We start from the raw sequence: 20,520 nt of genomic DNA, 5'->3' as shown, positions 1-20,520 counted from the left end.
TTTCCCTAAGATCCAACCTGAGCCTGCCCTGGCACAGCTCCAGCCATTCCCTGGTGCTGTCCCTGGTCCCCCCAGAGCAGAGCTCAGTCCCTGCCCCTCCTCTGCCCCTGCCCAGGCAGTTGAACTGCAGTGAGGTCTCCCCTCAGTCTCCTCTTCTCCGACCTCCCCCTGGGATTGGGATCATCGCTCACTTGGATCATATCAGCCGTGGATTTCTCACCTGACTTTTCCTTTCTCCCAAACAGAGGTCCCAAAGCTTCTCTGGGCACCCTGTTCCAGTCCTGCACCACCTTCCCATTGACTTTGTTGTCCTGATATCCACACTGAACCTCCCTGATGTGAGCATCACCCTTCCCATGTCATCCAGCACCACCAAGAGTTGGACTCTGTGATCTTTTGTAGTGTCACTTCAATGTTCCTGTGCCTAAATCACTTAAATCACTGATTAATCCAATCTCTTTCACATTTGTGAGTGTTTCAAAACCAGTCCTGTAGAGGAGGTGGCTCCAGACGACCACACCACGCTCCACCAATTCAATTATAACTTAATAATAGTTCTACAACAATTATAATTAATCCAGCATTATGATGCCTTCTGGGTCTGGGAGAGATCTGGTCGCCACCAGCACCCTCCCAAAAGCCAAACCTGGTGGTTTCTTTGTTTTGCCTCGGTGTGATGCTGCTGGGTGTCACTCCAGGTGTGGGTTATTTAGGGTTCATTGGCAGACAGAAGACTTTTTTTTGCCTTCTGATTTGTCAGGGCAGTTTTTTTTTGGGAGGCCTGTCGTGCTCGGGCAGGGCTGACACGAGCCCTGAGTGACAGCTGAGCGTAGGAAAGTCATTAAAAATAATCATCTCTCGTGGTGTCAGTGGCTGTCATGGGAAAGGCTTTCACCCCCAAATTATCTTTTATTTAAGTTTCTGCTGTTGGTAAAGGAGGAGACACTTTGAGTCCGGAGCAAAGCTCGCTGTGTTTGCACAGCGCCGGCTTTTCACGCCAGAATTCCTTGGATTTAACCTCGGATTTAACCTCCCTGGCTTTGTGAGCACCACAGTTGAACCCCCCCCTTTTTTTTTGTTTTTTGCCTTTACAGCTCGTGCAGATTATTATAAACACGACCCATCTGGAGAAATCCTGCAAGTTCCTCGAGGAATTCATCACCAACATCACCAACGTGCTTCCGGAAACCGTGCACACGACGAAGCTCTACGGGACCACCACCTTCAAGGTGAGAAATCCAGGGGCTCCACCTCCAGGAGGAGCTGCTGGTGGGCAGTTGGAGAGCGTGGATTTGGAGTTTTAGGCAGCTGGGCTGAGCCAGAAGATGGTTTGGTCATATTTTGGGAAGTTTGTGCCGTCACTTTTGGGTTCCTTCTCAGTGTTGCTTTTGTCGAGATCCTGAGAGTTTGTAGCCTTGACTTACAGCCCTGATTATCTAAAGGATGATGATGATAATAATAATAATAATAATAATCATCATTATCATTAGGCTTTTGACCAAAAGCCTGATAATTTATTTATTTTTAAAATGAATTTTCATTTTGCTGTTCATGTCTGGCCATGAACCTCTCAACCCCAAGGGAGAACAGGCTTCCAGAGCTTTACATTTCTGTACCTTTGCACTCCTTTTAGCAGCATTCCCTAAAAATCGAGGCTGACAGGAACTCCCAGACTTCCCAGTCTTGAAATCCTACCCCAGGAGTGTTCACACACATACTTTGTGTGGAATCTTAAGGCCATGATGGGTCAAGTGTGGGGTGTTTGAATTTTGTCCCATGGGAACAGCAGGGAATTGGTTGGGTGAGCTTTGCCCTTGGGATAACTCAGCAGGAGACTAAGATCTGTCCTCGGGGAAGTCCATTCTGGCATCACCCACCTATTTGGCCTAAAGCTGAGTTTTCTGCCTTGTTTTGGCAGGGGGTCTCCTCTGTGGCCTCCTGCACCCCACACCTTTTGGTTTGGTGGGTCTCAACCCTTTTCCATACGGGATGTTCCTCTTCCATCCTCCACTAGATTTGTCCCGAGGTTGCTTCAGAGGCAGAATCCCCCTGGACCCGGTGGCACCTGTCCCACCAGCCTGACTGCCCTGAGGCTTCAGCAGCCTTGTGGGTGCTCCCTGAGCTTCGGGCTGTGCCACCTTTAGGCCTGAGAGGGAGGATTTGTGGTGTGGAGACCCCACCCCACGCAGCGTGTCCCTCGCAGGACGCCCGGCACGCGGCCGAGGAGGAGATCTACACCAACCTCAACCAGAAGATCGACCAGTTCCTGCAGCTGGCAGACTACGACTGGATGGCCCTGGAGCCGGGCAGCCGGGCCAGCGACTACCTGGTGGATCTCATCGGCTTCCTGCGCAGCACCTTCGCCGTGTTCACCCACCTCCCGGTAAGGCGCCGCCGCCAACTCCCTTCCTGTTCCGATCCAGGCATCCCACGGTGTCGTCGGAATTCCGGGTTGCTCAGACTCGATGGAGCGTGGTGGAAATGGGGCCTCGTGCTGCCGGTTCTGATGTAAAAAACAATAATCCAGTTTTAAAGTAACGCATATTTCACGTGTTCCCAAGAGTTGGGTTTCCTGAGAGTCTCCCCAGTTGTTTGCAGGTCTCTTTACACACAACTGAGGCACCATCACAGCCCACCGTGCACCAGGAGGGTCATCCTTCACTTCCCACCTGTATTTTTAGGGAAAGGTTCTTCCCCCAGAGGCTGGTTGGGCACTGCCCAGGCTCCCCAGGGCAGTGGGCACAGCCCCAAGGCTGCCAGAGCTCCAGGAGGGTTTGGCTGATCCTCTGGGGCACAGGGGGGGACTCCTGGGGCTGGGCCTGTGCAGGACTGGATGATCCCTGGGGGCCCCTTCCAGCTCAGCACATTCTGTGATTTTGGCTATTTTAACGTTCAGCTTGATGGCCATCCAGCATTTCTTTTTTTCAAGATATCCACTCTCTGAGTGTCTTATTTGAACTACAGATACATTTCCAAGTGTTTGTCAAGCCACTGGTGCCTTCCATCAAAATCCTGCTCCGTTGGAAGGCAGCCTGTGTTTCTTTCTTCTCCCCGCTGTCTAAAATACCCCCGTGTGTTTATGCTGTTGTTGCCATCAAAAATGTGGTTTGTGTTGCTTTTTGCACTTGGCTGAGTAGTGTCTTGTTGGGTAGGAAAAACAGAATCATCAGGGAGTTTCATTTTTGCTCAAAAAGCTTTTTTTTCCCCCCTCTTTAAATAAGATTTGTTCTGAGCTGTCTGGGTATACCCGGAGGAGGATCTGGGATCAGCAGGTATTTTGGAACAGCAAATCCACTGAACTCTGCTTTTAGTTGTTCTAAAAGCAAATTTCAGATCTTTTTTACTGGGCCTGTGATTTATTTGTTGTTCCTGGGTGCCCAGGATTGTGCCCACACTGGGCACACTGGGCATCTTTCATGAACTTGGGTATAAACAGGAAGAGAAGATTTAACAGTCCCCAGCGGTGGTTTTCTTCATCCTGCTTGTTTGTTCCCTGTGATTCCTCTTCTGGAAGGTTGTTCCAGCCCTCCAGAGCTGTTTTAGGAGGTGTTACAGCCCCAAAGTTGTGCTCCTGTCTTTGGCCATCCCATTCCCAATAGGAAGGTCCGGGAGCAGGATGGAGCTGAGGATTTGCTGTGGATGGAAAGGGAAATGGAAGTGGCTTTCCTGGTGTTGTTGGGGAGAAGGGGCTTCCTTAGCTCTGTTATCTCTGGAATAAACTGCTAAATAAAGTGTTGCCTCCTGTGCAGTGGGATTGGAAGGGCTTTTATCCATCTTCTCATCCAGGTTTGTTGCCAAAAAGTCCCCTCCACTGGCATCTGGGCAGTGTGGCTGAGCATGGCCTGGGTGTGGGGACCTTCCGGAGCCAGGAGGTGCTTGGAAATGGCTGGAGTTCTCCTCAGAAAAAGGGAGATGATGCTCCACAGGGGCGGAGACCACTCCCAGGAATCCTACTGGGAATGCTTAATGGGATTAGACAGGGAGATTGGTGTCTGCAGCGGAGCATGGAGCTCGACCAGCAGGAGAGATGAGGCCGGGGAGGGAGCCCATGGTGATGGATGAGGTTGGACCTGGAGCAATTTGTCTTCCTTAAATATTAATATTTCCTCTTGGAGTGAGTTGGGATTGTCTGGGGGGGTTGGGAGGACACTCATTGCTCTAAAAAGCACCGAGATGGATAGAATCATAGAACCACAGAATCATAGCATTAGCTGGGTTGGAAGGGACCTCCGAGATCATCAAGTCCAACCCTTGATCCAACCCCGCCGTGGTTCCCAGCCCATGGCACTGATGCCACATCCAGTCTCAGCTTAAAAACCTCCAGGGATGGAGAATCCACCCCTTCCCTGGGCAGCCCATTCCAATGGCTGAGCACCCTCTCTGGAGAGAAATTCTTCCTAATCTCCAACCTAAACCTCCCCTGGCACAGCTCAAGACCCAGCCCTCTTGTCTTGCTGATGGTTGCCTGGGAAAAGAGCCCAACCCCCAGCTGGCTCCCCCCTCCTGTCAGGGAGTTGCAGAGAGTGAGGAGGTCTCCCCTGAGCCTCCTCTTCTCCAGGCTGAGCCGCCCCAGCTCCCTCAGCCTCTCCTCCCAGCACTTGTGCTCCAGTCCCTTCCCCAGCCTCGTTGCTCTCCTCTGGACCTGCTCCAGCCCCTCCATGTCCTTCCTGAGCTGAGGGCCCAGAACTGGACACAGCACTCCAGGGGTGGCCTCACCAGCGCTGAGTCCAGGGGCAGAATCACTTCCCTGGACCTCTTGGCCACCCTGTTCCTGAGCCAGGCCAGGATCCATTGGCCCTCTTGTCCCCCTGGGCACACTCTGGCTCCTGTTCAGCTCCCTGTCTATCCCCACTCCCAGCTCCCTTCCTGCCTGGCTGCTCTCCAGCCCCTCTCCCCAGCCTGGAGCTGCTGGGGGTTGTTGTGGCCAAAGTGCAGGACCCAGCTGAGGAGAAGGCTCCTGGCAGCCCTGGGAGCCGGGGAGGTCCCTCAGGGAGATGCTGCCAAGGGCTGTGGGGAGCTGGGGGTCTCCTCCAAAGCCTTGTAGGAGAGGTGGCTCTGGGAATTTTTGATATATATTGGAATTTCTTCCTTCAGAGGAGTGTGGAGACGCCACCACTGCCTGTTATTGGTGGGTCCCTCCATCCCCTTGCAGGCTGTGGTGGGGAGGAACAAGCCAGGAAGAACCAGGGTGGACCTAAAAGGGCCTCCAGATCCTTTAGGGTCTCTGGTTCTTTGTCCTTTTAGGGTTCAAGGATCTTTTTCCAGTGGCTTATTTAGGAAGACATTGAAATTCCTGCCCTTTGCTGATGAAATGTGGGAAATAAGTTGTGTAGAAGCCCCCACGTGTCTAAAGCCAGGCAGGAAAATGATGGAGATGGTTGGGAAAGCACCAAAAATGTGGGATGAGCTTCAGCTGTGAAAGGAGAGAGTGAGAGGGGAGAAGGAACAGTCTCCATAAAAAGGGTGAATTACGACTCCAAGAGGATATTTCAGGATTGCTGGGGAAAGGTGGAGCTGTTTCTATACTGCTGATCCAAATCCAGCCCAAAATATGAGCAGTAGAGCTAATGATAGGATAAAAGATATATTTATTTTACTTTAATTTTACGTATTTTTATTTACTTCATTTTACTTTATTTTATTTTATTTTTTATTTTTTTATGTATTTTTATTTATTTTATTTACTTTATTTTACATTATTTTATTTTATGTATTGTTATTTATTTTATTTTGCTTTATTTTATTTTATGTATTTTTATGTATTTTATTTACTTTATTTTACTTTATTTTATGTATTTTTATTTACTTTAGTTTACTTTATTTTATTTTATGTATTTTTATTTACTTTTTAAATTTTATTTTATGCATTTTTATATATTTTTATTTCACTTTATTTTATTTTATGTATTTTTATTTCACTTTATTTAATTTATTTTATTTTTTGCATTTTTATGTATTTTTATTTACTTTATTTTACTTTATTTTATTTTGTTTTCTTTTTTTTTATTTTCTTTGATTTTATTTCATTTTTTAATTTTACTTTTTAAACTTTATTTTGTATTATATTATATTTTACTTTTTTTAAATTTCATTTCATTTTATTTCCTTTTATTTTTTTATAACACACAAATAATAAATCACTGTGGTGTTGGGATTTAAGAGGAGTTGCTTCCCTGCTGGAAATGAGTTTTCAGCCTGGTGCAGCTCTAAAATCCAGGATTTCCAGTGTCTCCTGGAGAAAAGCAAGTGCCCCATCCCTGGATGAGGAATCCTTGGAGCATCTTCTCCTTCCTTTCTGCAGCTCCATCCATCCCTTCCCGTTCTCATCTCCTGCTTTGGAGCTGCCACCACATTCCAGAGCTGATATTTGGGTACATTCCTGAATTTACACAATTTTTAACAAGGGAAAAGTGTTTTTCCTGGTGTTAGAAGCCGCAGTTTTTTTGGAAAGAAAGTGTCAGGAGCTGAGTAAGCGTCAGGAGCTGGAATTCCACCCGGAATTCCACCTTCACCTGCTGCTCAAAGGACCCCGGCCCGGGCACGTCGGTGGTTATGGCGCTAAAATTATCCCTCCCAAAAAGCTCCATCCTGGGATAAAACTAAACCCAAAACCCTGAGCCTGCAGAAATGCCCTCCCTGGGATGGGTGGGAGGAATCCCATTGTCCCAGTGGCAGGAAAACCTTCCTGGGGTCAAGGCTCCCACTCGCCCAGGGCAGGTCAAGTGGCCTTGGAAGATCCGTGTGACTCTGTTTTGGAGAGGGGGTGAGGAGGAGCAGAGGTGCTGAGTGAGCTGAAAGGCAGCTCCCAGCCAAGATTTGGGTCTTGTGTTTCCCTTTTGGGATGTGTGAATGGCTGAAATTTTCCTGGATTTATTAGGAATCCCAGAAAATAAACCCTGGGATGAGCTCAGTTGGTCGGAGCAGGGTGCTGATAACACCAGGGTTGGGGGTTCAATCTTTGTGTGGGACATTCACTTAAGAGTGGGACTCCATGGGTCCCTTCCAATTCCATATATTCTGTGATTCTGCAATGGTTGAGGGACCTCTGGAAGCCATGGAATAATTTTGGGAAGGGACCTTTAAAGGTCATCTGGTGCAACACCCCGTAATAAGCAGGGACATCTTTAACTAGATCAGATCCCTGTGTGGGCCATTCCCTTAAGAACTGGGCTCTCTGATCCTTGTGGGTCCCTTCCAGCTCAGAATGTTCCATGATTCTGTGATTCTCTAATGGTTGAAGGACCTCTGGAGGCCGTGGAATAATTTTGGGAAGAGAGTTTTAAAGGTCATCTGGTGCAACTCCCCATAATAGGCAGAGACATCTTCAATAAGAGAGATCCCCTTATGGGCTGTTCAGTTGAGAGTTGGACTCTCTGATCCTTGTGGTCCCTTCCAGGTCAGAATATTCCATGATTCTGTGATTCTGTAATGGTTGAAGGACCACTGGAGGCCACAGAATAATTTTGGGAAGGGACTTTTAAAGGTCATCTGGTGCAACTCCCCATAATAAGCAGAGACACCTTCAGCTAGATCAGATCCCCATATGGACCCTTCAGTTGGACTCTGATCCTTGTGGGTCCTTTCCAAGTCAGAATATTCCATGATTCTCATCACATCTGAGGTTGTTCAGAGCCCTGTCCAACTGGCCTTGAATTTTTCCAGGGATGGGGCATCCACCCACCTCTCTGAGCACCCAGGTCACCTGGTTCAAGCAGCAAAAAAACGACCCATCCCAAAATCCCGGCTCGTGGAGCTGCCTGAAGAGCCTCCTCTTCCTCTGGAGTTCGAGCAGGAACTGCCATCCCTAATTTTTCCTTTAGAGCATCAAGAGTAGACCTTGTGGGAGGATGATGAGAACCACTAAGTTGTTGGGAATTCCTGGAATTCATTTGCATTTTGCAGCGTTGCTCCGGGATGGTGCCGGGCACGTCGGTGGGTACAGCGTGTGCTGGGGGGGGGGTGTGGGGGCAGGAAAAGTTCACGGTGAAGTTCCCGGGGTTTCGGGATGCATTCCAGGGCTGCATGGAATTGTCATGGTGGTTTAGAGCCACAATTTGAAAATGCTCCTCTAAGTGCCCGAAACAGTCTCAAAGCAAATAAAAGCGCTGATGGAAATCAAAGCATAATTAACATTTTGGCTTTCCAGGCCGACCTCTTCCTGAGTTAACCAGGGAGAGTCAGTTACTGCTGCTGTGGAGCTTTATTAATATGGGATGCTCGGGGCTCCTTTAAAAGAAAATACTCGGTTTTTTTAAAGGGGAGAAAAAAAATTGAGTTAAAAACCCCCCAAGTATTTCAGGAGAAAGAGGGGGGAAAAAAAAAAAAGGTGGTTTCTGGTTTTCAGCAAGCACGGCAGGGCCACGGCCTCCAAAAATGAACATTTCCAGCCTGATACTTTGAAAAGAATGACTGAAAAAGCCCTTTGTCTTTGATGGCTGATTGTTGTTTTTATTTCTTGTTAGACAAGTTAATGTAAATCGCATTGACAGGGCTACTCCAAACACACTGATTTGTTGACATTAAGCTCCTCAGAGATGGAGGGTTGTGTCAACACCTCCCGGGAACTGTCAGGTTAACAAAGCAAGGATGTTTTCCTGGGGGAGGGGAGCGGGGCTGAGGGGAAGGGGGGGCGAGGGGGGTGTTTTGTTTTTATTTTAAGTTTCCTTTAATCCTCTGTTAGTCTTGTATCTCGATAACCTCCTTTGGAAGGTAATCAGGGCAGGTCAAGAGGTGATGCTGACCCGGGAAGGGGAAGCAATCTTTCAGCGATCGACCGAGCTCCAACCTCTGCCGTCCGGAGCAGTTCAGTGGGAACTCTCCAAAGGGCTTTTTTTTTTCCTTTTTTCCTCCCCTTTCTTCCCCCCCCCTATTTTTTTCCCCCTTTTCTGCTTATTTTTGCCAGATGGCAGGCACAGATTTCAGCTGGAGCCACGAGTTTTTTCGCCTTCTCTTGGCACCTCTTCCCCGCTCGCTCGCGAACGCGCCGACCCCGGCAGCTCTCTTGCCCTGGTAGAAAGAGCTCTGCGAGTGTTTATTTTCTTTTTCGACAGAACGATTACCTATGTTTTTATTTTAAAAAGTCAAATCCCCCTGTAATATTTATAAGCCCGGGCACCGTGTGTGGAGGTGAAATGCCTTGAACTTTGCACCAACCGCAGCCTCGACCACGTTGGGAGGGACCCAAGTGGAAAATAACCGTCATGAAAACGTGGTGTGAGCACCAAAGTCACCTTCTTTGGGTTTGCACAAGTCCTGGCTGCGCTTAAATAAGGTCCCTTTGCCCTTGGGAGGGCTGAGCGAGTTTTTATGGAGCTGCTCCCGGCTGTCACTCACTAGGGTTTGACATCCATCACTTCCAGGTGGGAGAGCCGAGGCACGGGAACGTGTGCTGGCAGGGAATGGAGGAAGGCTGGAGAAGGGACTTTGGACAAGGGATGGACTGACAGGACACAGGGAATGGCTTCCCACTGCCAGAGGGCAGGGATAGATGGAATATTGGGAAGGAATTGCTGGCTGGGAGGGTGGTGAGACCCTGGCCCAGGTTGCCCAGAGAAGCTGTGGATGTCAGTGTTCAAGACCAGGTTGGACGGGACTTGGAGCAACCTGGGCTGGTGGAAGGTGTCCCTGCCACGTCAAGGGGTGTAACCAGATGGTCTTTCAGATCCCTCCCAACCCAAACCATTCCATGATACTTAAAACTACTCTCATGGTCCTTTATTTTCCTCCTCGCCCTCCTTAACCCAGGTCGAACGGGCCCGTATTTTGCTTTCTTAATAACTTTGCCAACTGCTGCTACAAAGGGACCTCAAAAATGACCACTGTGAACCTTTCTGCCTTTCTCCTGTTGCTTTGCTTCTCTTCTGCCTTTGACTTTGACCTCCCTGTGTTGTCCTCTGTAGGGGGAGGTAGATGCCCACTCTACCATGTCGGTGAGTACAAGGCTTGTGTGTCGTGCGCGTCTGGTCTGCTCTGCTCTCACCTCCGGTGTTGGGGGGGGGAATTGAACCAGAAAAGGTCCTTCCTCACAGAAAAGAGGAAAGGAAAAGAGTGATTAAAAGTTTAAATCAATAGGATTAATGATTGTGTGATCCTGTGATAAAGAAGAGAGCAAGGGGAGGGGTTTCCTTCCCAACGGGTCGCCCACAAATGTGTTGTCGCAGTGGCATCGCTAAATTGCTGATTTTAGAACATTTAAATGGCTCCTTTTATCCCCTTAAATTTGCAGGGGATTAAGGGAAATGCCTGTTATTAGGGAAAGCATGATGGAGACCTTCACCCTCTGCTTGCAAGTGAAAAGGTGTTTGTAAAATCCCGCCTGTATTCTGTGCAGAGAAATCCTCCCTGGGAATTCCAGCCTGATGTTCCTCCTGGTCTAAGTGCTCCAACCTGGAGCTTGGACCACTAAGCCTTCCCTTGGACTGGAGTGCGAGGACAGGGCTTGGAGCAACCTCCTCTAGTGGAAGGTGTCCCTGCCCATGGCAGGGGGGTGGAACTAAATGATCTTTAAGGCCCCCTTCCACCCCAAACCATTCCATGATTCTATGATTTTATCCCAAAGCCACTGTGAATCCTTGACCTTTACTCCCTCCTTGTGTGGATCAGGGTGATCAGCACCAAAAAAAAACAGTGAAGGAGACCTTTAGGACCAACCTTCTGGTTCAACAACCCCCTGTAATCGTCATTTCTGCTTGTTCCATGTGCGGGAGGAAAATCCTCGCGGCATTTCTACGGATAGATCGCAAACAAGGTGCTCCTGAGCCACCTTGTTTCCTCTATTCCCATGGCTGCAAACCAAGGCACGTGTGAGCAAAGCCTGCCTTGGATTTTAGTCGGTGTGAGATGAGCCTCAATCCCAGCTTCTGCTTCCCAGCCTTTAGCCCCTGCTCTCCACTGGAACTGCCTTGGAAACATTGATATTCCACGCCACAGCTGGATGCTTGTCCCCCTTTTTCCTGGAAACTAAGCCTGGAGCATTTACAGGCTCTGGGCACCCGGGGGGTTCTAAGCCAACATCGAGGGCTCAAATCAACACCAGCTTCTGGGAAGAAAGAGCCTTGTTAAAGCAGTTTGGGGCCGGCTCCCATCAAAGCTGGGAGGGTTGGAGCCAGGGAACAGGCAGGGATGCTCCAGGAATCCCCTGTGGTGAGGCTGATGGGTCAGGAGTTCCCAGGATCCCCCTTTTGACCCCCTCCAAAAGCCCCGACCCTGCTCTCTTGCCCACCAGGACCTCTGCCCTGCAGAACCCCCACATCATTCTTCCATCCCAGTCTCACCCCTTCCCAGCCCCAGCTCTTTCCCTCTCCTCCCCTCCACAATTTGGGGCGCCCCCCTCCAGTGTCCATGTTTCCCCCCAAGCCCTATGACCCCCCCAAAACTGAGGTCTTTCCACCCTCCCCATCTCTTCCTCCAGCCTCTCATCCTCACCCCGGGGCCACCCCTTGCTCTCCTCCCCTGGTGCTCTGGGGAGCCCCCAAGTGCCCTTTGACCTCCCACCCCTCCAATTCACAGTGCCTCTCCAAATCCTATGCCCCATAAGCCCCATAGACCCTGTGGACCCCATAGGCCTTATAGACCCTATATACCCCATAGGCCCCATTGGCTTCATTAGCCCCATAGGCCCCAATAAGCCTCATATACCCCACAGGCCCCATAGGGCTCACTAACCTATAGACCCCATATGCCCTATAGACCCCATACACCCCACAGGCCCCATAGGCCTCACTAGCCCCATAGACCTTATACATCCCATAGTCCTTATAGACCCTATACACCCCATAGGCCTTATAGACCCTATATACCCCATAGACCCCATTGGCTTCACTAGCCCCATAGGCCCCATAGGCCTCACTAGCCCCATAGTCCCCATGTACCCCATAGGCCTTATAGGCCTCACTAGCCCCATAGTCCCCATATACCCCATAGGCCTTATAGGCCTCACTAGCCCCATAGTCCCCATGTACCCCATAAATGCCCTAGGCTTCACTAACCCTAAAGGCCCCATAGGCCTCACTAGCCCTATAGGGAGGGGGGCCCATGGGCCTTGTAGACCTCATGCACCCCATAGGCCCCATAGTCCCCATATACCCCACAGGCCCCATAGGCTTCAGTAGCCCTAAAGGCCCCATTACACCCCATAGGCCTCATAGACCCCATACACCCTATAGGCCTCACCAACCCCATAGACCCCCTATACCACATAGACCCCATACACCCCACAGGCCCTAAATGCCTCATAGGCCTGACAGGTTGGGCTGAAAAGGGTCGTCAACCCCCCCAGGACCCCGAACTGGGGGTGAAAAGATTCCCTGCCTTTCCAGGAGCGGTGTTGGGTGTCACCCACCCTCCGTGGTGTCCTCAGGGCGCAGCCTCCGAGGGAGAGACTCAAAGAGCTCTCCCGCCTCTGGCTTTTCCAGAATTCCAGCCATTTCGAAGCCAGATGTATTTATTCCTTTAATTGAATCCAGTGCCTAGACAGCTCTGGAGTCAGCTTCCTACAGAGAGGGGGGCTTTGCTTTCATTAAGGTAAATCAATGGAAAATAATACCTGGAGCTCCCCTGGAAAGGGTCAGGGATGGAGTAATCCCGTTACATGGCGGGATTTTGCCGGGCTGCTCTTACTTGGGTTTGTTCTTTACTGCCACAGAGTCGTAATTTTCCTCGTCACCCTCCTAATTTTCAGTCCTTTTAGGTAGTTGGGATTAATTGGTGGGAGTAAATCGCCGATCTGCGTGTCTGCAAGAGGTGGAAAACTAAAAACTGGATCGCACAAAGCAGCAGGACGAGGGAAGGATTATAAGGGTTTAACGTGGGAAGGAGTTGTGGCCAATCCTGGAAGTTTCTTGGTGTTGTAGGTACAGATGTGCGTTAAAAAAAGCGAATTTCCCGGATGTGGACATGGACAGGGCACGAGCAGCATCCCAAATCCTCCCTGGATGGTCCTCAGGGGGTTTCCTCTGCTCTCCAGAGGGGGTCCAAGTCTTTTAAGGGGTGGCTTGCCTTGAAAGTTGGGCAAAATTCCCTTAAAACGCGGGTGCTTTGAGGGGGAGAAGATGGACTGGAGCAGGGCTTTCCTGGTGTTCTCAAGTGCCTCCAAAATCCCAAATGCTTACCAAAACGAAGGGGTGGGAATGAGGACTGGTGGTTGCTTTAAGGCAAGGAGCAGAGTGTTCAAATCCCATGGATTTAGCGGGGTTGGCTGGGGGAACGCTGACCTCTGATTAACCCGGGAGCGCCGCTTAAGCTGAGTCTGGGTAAGCCAAGTTATCCTGTAATTACATGGTTTCTTGTCTGCTTTCAGCACTTGGAAAATTAATTGAAGCTCAAATGCCCAGTCCCATAAATCCTCGAAACCAGGGTGTTCACGCTTCCCTGGGCATTGCTTCCCTCTGTGGGGTCACCTTGGCATGTTTGGCTTGGATTTTTAGTTCCCAAACTTGGATTTTTTAAGCTGTTTGACGCTTGTTTTTTTTATGCGCCTCCATCCACCGAGAAGGAGATGTTGTGGGATGGGGGATTTGGCAAAAATCCATCCTTTGGAGTAAGGAATCCAAATATTCCTTCTCCTTCCTCGGCCTGTACCTTCCAAAAATCCTACCTGAAGATAAAGTTTGGGTTAGTTTGGGGTTTTTTTATACTTTAGGGAATTTAAGTGAAATAATAGACTTTCTGCTTTCCTCTGGTTCCATCCACTGGCTCTTCCGAGGCTCTTAAGTTGGGAATGTTCAAAGGAACGTCGATGAACAGCAAATCTTCTTCTAAACCCTCCACTACCTCCTCCTTAAAAGAGGAGACCTCCCTGCCTGGGAGGAGACCCCCCTGCCCTAGAGGAACCCAAATTCAAGTGCAATGTCCTTTGGAGTCCCTGTGCAGGGATCACTTGGAATGAGGGTTCTTGGAGCAGCGTTGGGTGCTTGGGATCATCGTTCAGAGCGCTGTTGAGTGTCGTTGGCGTGGTTGAAGGACACCAAATCCACCATCACAGGTGTCTTTCCACAGAGCTATGTTCTCCCTGGATATTCCAGCCTTGGTTGGATGTAATAGCAACAGAGGAAAAGCCTTGAAAAGAGCAAATCCTTATGGATTTCTCGTGGTCTCCGGGGTCCGTCTCCACTGTGTTTCACGAAGGGCTCTAAATAAGGAGAACCCGGGGGGGGTTAATTAAAAACCAAAGTATCACTGATTCCTACAGCTTTCCCCATCCATCTCTCCGTTTCTTCCATCTTCTCCCTGTTCTCTAAAGCATAACACCTAAATATTGAAAATCCAACACGTGATTTATTTTTTGGGATAAGGTCAAAGATTCCGACGCCGCTTGTGTTGGTCACTCATGGATCGGGTCTGCTTGGAACGTGGAAAATCTGCTGGATGGAGCTTTGATGGCTCATGGAGTGGGTGGTTTGGGTTTTTTTTATTTTTTGGTGTCTTGATCTCATCCTTTTCTCCAGTCTGCTCCACATCTGGCCCTCAAGCCGCGTGCTGGTTGCGTTTCCCCCCCGGCATCCGTACGTCACGCCGACGTTCCCTCGGCATCCCGGCCAGCAGGAATCTGCGTAAATGGGGAATCTGGAGCATCCCTGTGTGTGTGAAGGGTGAGGAACCCCCGGTGTCAGCGTCCCGGGGGACGGGTACCGCGCTCCAAGCCTGGGGATCCTTTCCCTTTTCTACAACGTCAAATTATAATTATAAAATTATCCGGGAAAGATGATCCCATTCCCTCTCTTTCAAGTCTTCCCGCTGCCATGGTTGGCAGATGCTTTGCCCCGATAAATCAGCTGAAAGAAACGTGGCTCCCGCTTCTTCCTACGTTTAGGGGGGGAAGAAATAATAATATAAAAAAAATATAAATCTGTGTTTAATCAACTTTTTGTTTCCAAAATGGCAGCTGCTTTGTATTTAATGGAAAATCAAGGCTCTTCCCAATGGAAAGAATGTTATTCCCAAAGCGAAGACAAAAGAAAATAAAAGCCACAAAAGAGGAGGATGAAATATGTCCATTTTTTTTTTTTTGTGTGTGTGTGTGTCTCGCTTGTTCCGGTTCGGAGCCGTGCGCTCCGATCACGGTCGGGCCACGGATCTGCTTTGCATCAAGGGACTGGGAAAGTCCCGGATCGTGGACACAGGGACCAGGAAAGAGCCTTGATTTGCTTTGGGAAACACAAATAGGACCCCAAAAAGTGAGGGTTGCTTCGTGTCTCTTGTGTCCGTTTTGGCTTCAGGCTGGAAGAGGGTGGATTTCGATGGATATTGGGAAGGGATTTGGAGAAGGGTCTAGAGGGACAGGACAAGGGGGAATGGCTTCCCACTGGAAAAGGGGAGATTTGGATGGGATATTGGGAAGGAATTCTGGGCTGTGAGGGTGGAGAGGCCCTGGAATGGATTTCCCAGAGAAGCCGTGGCTGCCCCTGGATCCCTGGAAGTGTCCAAGGCTGGGTTGGAGCAACCTGGTCTAGTGGAAGGTGTCCCTGCCCATGGCAGGGGGTGGGACTTGATGATCTTAAAGGTCCCTTCCAACTCTAACCATTCCATGATTCTGTGGATTCGTGGAATCACTGAGGTTGGAAAAACCCTCTGAGATCATCAGTCCAACCGTTCCCCAGCACTGCCAAGGCCACCACTGACCCGTGTCCCCAAGTGCCACATCCACGTGACTTTAAATCCCTCCAGGGATGGGGGCTCCACCACTGTCCTGGGCAGCCCGTTCCAAAATCTGACTGCACTTTCCATGAAGAAATTTTCCTTAGTATCCAACCTAAACCTCCCCTGGTGCAACTTGAGGCCCTTTCCCCTCATCCTGTCACTTGTTCCTTGGGAGAAGAGATCAACCCCTGGCTCCTCATCCTTCCTTGGTCTGCTGCTCGTGTTTTCCTGCAGTGTTTGCTCGGGAACACATGGAAATGTTGGAAAATTAATATTTAGTTCCAGGGAAAGGCTGCCAACAGGAACCTGGTTGGAGCAACCTGGGCTCGTGGAAGGTGTCCTTGCCCATGGCAGGGGGTCAGAACTGGATGGTCTTTAAGGTCCCTGGATCCCTGGAGCAACAGGATCCCTGTTGCTCCTGGTGGGAACGTTGGGATCAGGTGGTTACATGATTAATGAGCCTGCAGTTAAATCCAGTGGCTCCCAAGGATAAAGCCTCTAATTCCTAGAGTTTCTCAAGGCATAACGCTGTACTATCCCTAACTTTCCTGTGCCTGGTGTGAAGCTCCTTCCAGCAATCTCTGGAGCATCCCAAGAGACCAGACAGCACTGGATGCTCCAACATGGGGACTATCCAGCCTTGCACACAACTTTCTCTGCTCTAGACTCTTAAAACCCACTAAATTAAAAATATCCTGCCCTGCCTCGGGATTCTGTGCAAGGAAAAAAGACACATGCTGTGAAATCTTCCTTTTCCTTGAGCTTTTTATTTTACTTATGTCCATATGTAAAATACCCCCCCCAGCAGCCTCCCAGCTTTGCTGCAAACCCCGGAGCTCCAACGAGGGGTCTCTGCCCGGTTTGGGTGTTTGTGTGGCTCCAAAAGGGTTCAAAGGAATGATCCCGTGCTCGGTGGTGACAGCTGCATCCCGAGGGACTTCCCTTCTCCACCCCCTGCCCTTCCTCCTGTTTATTTATTTTTCCTATTAAAAAAAAAAAAAGAAATAATAAAGTAGCTGTGGCTTGTTGACTGTGACAGCACAGTCCGAGAGGGAAGAATCCCGTGTTCCTGAGCACGACCTTGTCCCAGAGCCTCTGGTATCCTGGATCCCACAATTTTAGGTGGTTACAAACTCCTCGAGTTGTGCTTTGGGGTGTAGTTGCTCCTGCTTGTGAGTAGATGCAGTTTATAGGTGCAGGACTCCTTGATGCAGGAAAAACCTTTCCATGGGGCTGGTAACTCTGCAAATTGTTATGAAAAACCTCCAAACCGAATAAACCAACATTATATATTTTTTAAAAAGCCACTTTCAGCTCCGTCTGCGGGAGCTGGTCGTGACCATCGCCCCTGATGTGATTTCCCCTCTGCCTCGAGCTCCCACCATTTCCAGCCAAAACAGCCTCCAGCCGTTGACCTCGGGCACCTTGGACACAGCCAGGGGTTTTTTCCTCTTCTCTTGGAATGTGAGGGGGGGTTTGGTAGTGGGCTGGTTTATTTTCTGTGGTGCTGGATAATTGCCATGTTTGCTTTTTTATTCCCCCCCCCCCGCCTTTCCCTTTTTTTATCTACTCTGCTCCTGTTGGGAGCTCCCTTTGCCGTGCGCTGGTCGTGCTGCCGGATCTGGGGCAGCCTGTTTTCCCTTTAATCCCCCAAAATAGCAGAGAAGTGGTAAATGTTTACTCCTGGCAGTGACACCCCGTGGATTTTTTTTTTTTTTAAATACCTCTGTAAAGCAGCCACTAAAACGTGGGCTCGTACTCAGCTTTCCCTGGATTCTGAAAGCTGTCCCATTCCAGACAAGGGATGGTGGCCTTCCAGGTTGGTTGGAGCTGCTCTTTGGGCTCTTCAGCTTTCCGGGGGAGTGGGGCTTTGCAGGAGGCAAATTCCACTTGGGATTGTGTTTGTTGGCACTGCTGCTCTTTGTAGGTTTTCTGTGGTGAACCTGAGGTGTCTCAGTGCTGGCAGGTTGTCTCTGGAAGCAGTGATGGTATGATTGGGATGGTCAAAGTCAGCAGAGGTCCAAAATTCCCAGTTTCACTCAGAAAACGCTACAACGGGAAAAATTGTCTTCAACCTGGTGATTTTCCCATGGCACCGAAGCTTCTTCCATGGATTCCACAACCTGCCTTGCTCCCAGCCCGGGGAACCAGGATCATCCTGCCCAGAACATGGATCCTCTTCCTAAACCACAAACTCTGGGTCATCAGGTCACTTCTGGCACGGCAGGTCCTGGGGGGAAAGAGGCCCTTCTTATTCCTGGGAAATGCTGAGGAGCATCCCATGGGTCCAAGGTGAGGAGAATCCCAGAGGTGCAAGGCTGAGGAGCATCCAGTGGGCCCAAGGCTGGGGAGCATCCCAGAGGTCTGAGGCTGAGGAACATCCCTGGAGTTCAAAGCTGAGGATCATCCCAGGGGTCCAAGGCTGAGGATCATCCCAGGGGTCCAAGGCTGAGGAACATCCAGGAGTCCAAAGCTGAGGAGCATCCAAGGATCCAAGGCTGAGGAACATCCCACAGGTCCAAGGCTGAGAAATGTCCAGGGATCCAAGGCTGAGGAACATCCCAAGTGTCCAAGGCTGAGGAACATCCCAGGGGTCCAAAGCTGAGGAGCATCCCAAGGGTCAAAGGCTGAGGAGCATCCCATGGGTCCAAAGCTGAGGAGCATCCCAGGATCCAAGGCTGAAGAGCATCCAGGGATCCAAAGTTGAGGAACATCCAGAGTTTCAAAGCTGAGGAGCATCCCAGGGGTCCAAAGCTGGGAAACATCCCATTGGTCCAATGCTCAGAAGCATCCAAGTGTCCAAGGCTGAGGATCATCCCATGAGTCCAAGGCTGAGGAGCATTCCAAGGGTCCAAGGCAGAGGATCATCCCTTTCCCCAGCAGACATTGCTCTGTGCTCAGGAACCCTAACCCACAAACGTTGCTCATGGGCAACCTTCCCTTGTTGGCTGGAAGGTTTTCTCCTTCTTTTCCTTGGCAAATTCCAAAAAACCACATGAACGTCGACTTGTAACTTGGCGCCAGTTGCCTTTTCCAAGTCCATAAATCCACACAATGGCCTCAGTGTTCAGCTCCTGGGATGACTTCATGGAGCCAGAGGTGGAATATGGAGCTTGGCAGTGGCTGAAATGGGTGGCTGTTGATGTTCACACATCACTCACCTCTCGTGTCCCACATGGGTCGAGTCTAACACAGAGTTAAGCTCAGCCTGGAGCACATTCCCTGCTGGAAACCAGGGACTTGTCTCCTCTTGTCCTCTTTCCATAACACAATTTGGGGAGGAAAAGGGCATTTCTTCCTCTTAATAAGGGTGCTAAAGCCAAAAAAAATAGAATTAGCTGATTAAGAGTTGCTCTCCTGATACTTGCCCTGGTGACCAAAGTGGTCATTGATGCCAACTGAGCTCCAACCTTCAGATGGGACATCTTTGGAGACCACCCTGTTTGAGGTGGCACTGACCCACCCACCAGGCTTGGTCTCCTTGACTATCTGACCTGCTTGGGGCTCTCACTTGTCCCTTTTTCCTGGAGACACATCTATTTGCAAGTTGTTGAGTGCAGACTCACAGCTTTTGGCTTGGAGATTTTTTTGGAGATTTTTTTGATGTGGTTTTGTGTGTTTGGTGTTGGTTTTTTGTTTTTTTTTCAGCTAAAACAAAGCCAAAAAACCCCGAAACAAACCAGAAAAAAAAAAAAAAAAGGAAGCAACGAAAAACCTCCACAAAAAAAAAAAAACAACACTTTGTCCAATTGAAAATGGGTTTCTGGGCAATTAATGAGGGATTTATTTCTTAAGTAAACCTCTTAAAAACATTTATAAATGTACTTGTTGTACCTTTGGGTTGACTGGTTGGGAAGTGTTAATGTATCGGGGTGATGCTTTGGGGTTTTTTTTGCCGTTTTCAGCGACTGCAGAACAGTTGGTTTTAAAAAGAAAAAAAAGGCAAATCAGGATGACATGGACAAGCCAAATTTCCACTCAGGAGTTGCCAGAGCTGATTTGCTGGATTTGCCCACGGATCTGGGGCTGTGGCGTGGGCAGCAAGAGGATCCAGAGGCATCTGGAGCAGGAGATGAGACGTGGGAGGTTCTGCAGGGACTGAAGTGTCCACACGGGAAGGATCCACCAGGATTGGTGCCACCAAACAATTCCTTGTTATTACACCATCACCTTTCCATCTCCTGCAAAATCCCCCCTTCCAGTGTTGCCTTAGGAATTGGGAAAGTCAGCAAAGCCAGTGTTGAAATTTTTGGGACAACTTGGGGTGTTTATAGAAAAGTGGACATTTAATATTGACGAACTTGCATTTTTGTGGCCTGCTTTTGTGTTGCCTGCTTTTGTGCACGAAAAGGAAATTTTTGTTGGTAGCAAAAAAAAAAAAAGAAAAATAATTGGAAATTCTGAGCCTGTTTGAGGCCTTTCAGGCTCCATTTTCCATGGAAAAGCCGCGGTAATTCCTTGGGGAGTTGGTGGAAGGGCTCCCTGTGCTACAGTAGGACTTGTGTTGGCGTTTCAGTGACCACATCCCACCTGATTGTGGGGAAAAGCAGGAGGCACCAACAGGTTCCTCCTCCTGTGTTGCCCAGAGAAGCTGTGGCTGCCCCTGCATCCCTGGAAGTGTCCAAGTCCAGGCTCTGCTTGGCATCAAGGAACTCGGGAAGTGTCCGAGGGTGGACACGGCGACCGGGAGAGAGCCTTGATTTGCTTTGGGAAACACAAATAGGATTCCCAAAATGTTTGGGTTTCTCCATGTTTTTTGCGTCCATTTTGGCTTCAAGCTGAACGAGGGTGGTTTTTGGTGGATATTGGGAAGGAATTCCTGACTGTGAGGGTGGGGAGGCCCTGGCACAGTTTGCCCAGAGAAGCTGTGGCTGCCCCTGGATC

The 20,520-nt window shown here is 49.5% G+C and overlaps 1 protein-coding gene across 1 annotated transcript in view; it reads left to right on the top strand.

The window, feature by feature from the left end:
• EXOC6B (exocyst complex component 6B) overlaps window positions 1–20,520 on the top strand; it is a 345,342-nt gene that overhangs the window by 226,734 nt on the left and 98,088 nt on the right. The window contains exons 18-20 of the mRNA XM_017836875.1: window positions 1,095–1,229; window positions 2,204–2,383; window positions 9,900–10,001. Coding sequence (XP_017692364.1) covers window positions 1,095–1,229; window positions 2,204–2,383; window positions 9,900–10,001 — 417 coding nt within the window. The remainder of the gene's footprint in view (window positions 1–1,094; window positions 1,230–2,203; window positions 2,384–9,899; window positions 10,002–20,520) is intronic.

This window comes from Lepidothrix coronata, unplaced genomic scaffold, assembly GCF_001604755.1.
Source record: "Lepidothrix coronata isolate B3197 unplaced genomic scaffold, Lepidothrix_coronata-1.0 Scaffold287, whole genome shotgun sequence".
Taxonomy (NCBI): Eukaryota; Metazoa; Chordata; class Aves; order Passeriformes; family Pipridae; genus Lepidothrix; species Lepidothrix coronata.
The sequence above is the reverse complement of the archived record's forward strand: the minus strand, read 5'-3'. Positions and strand labels throughout refer to the sequence as shown.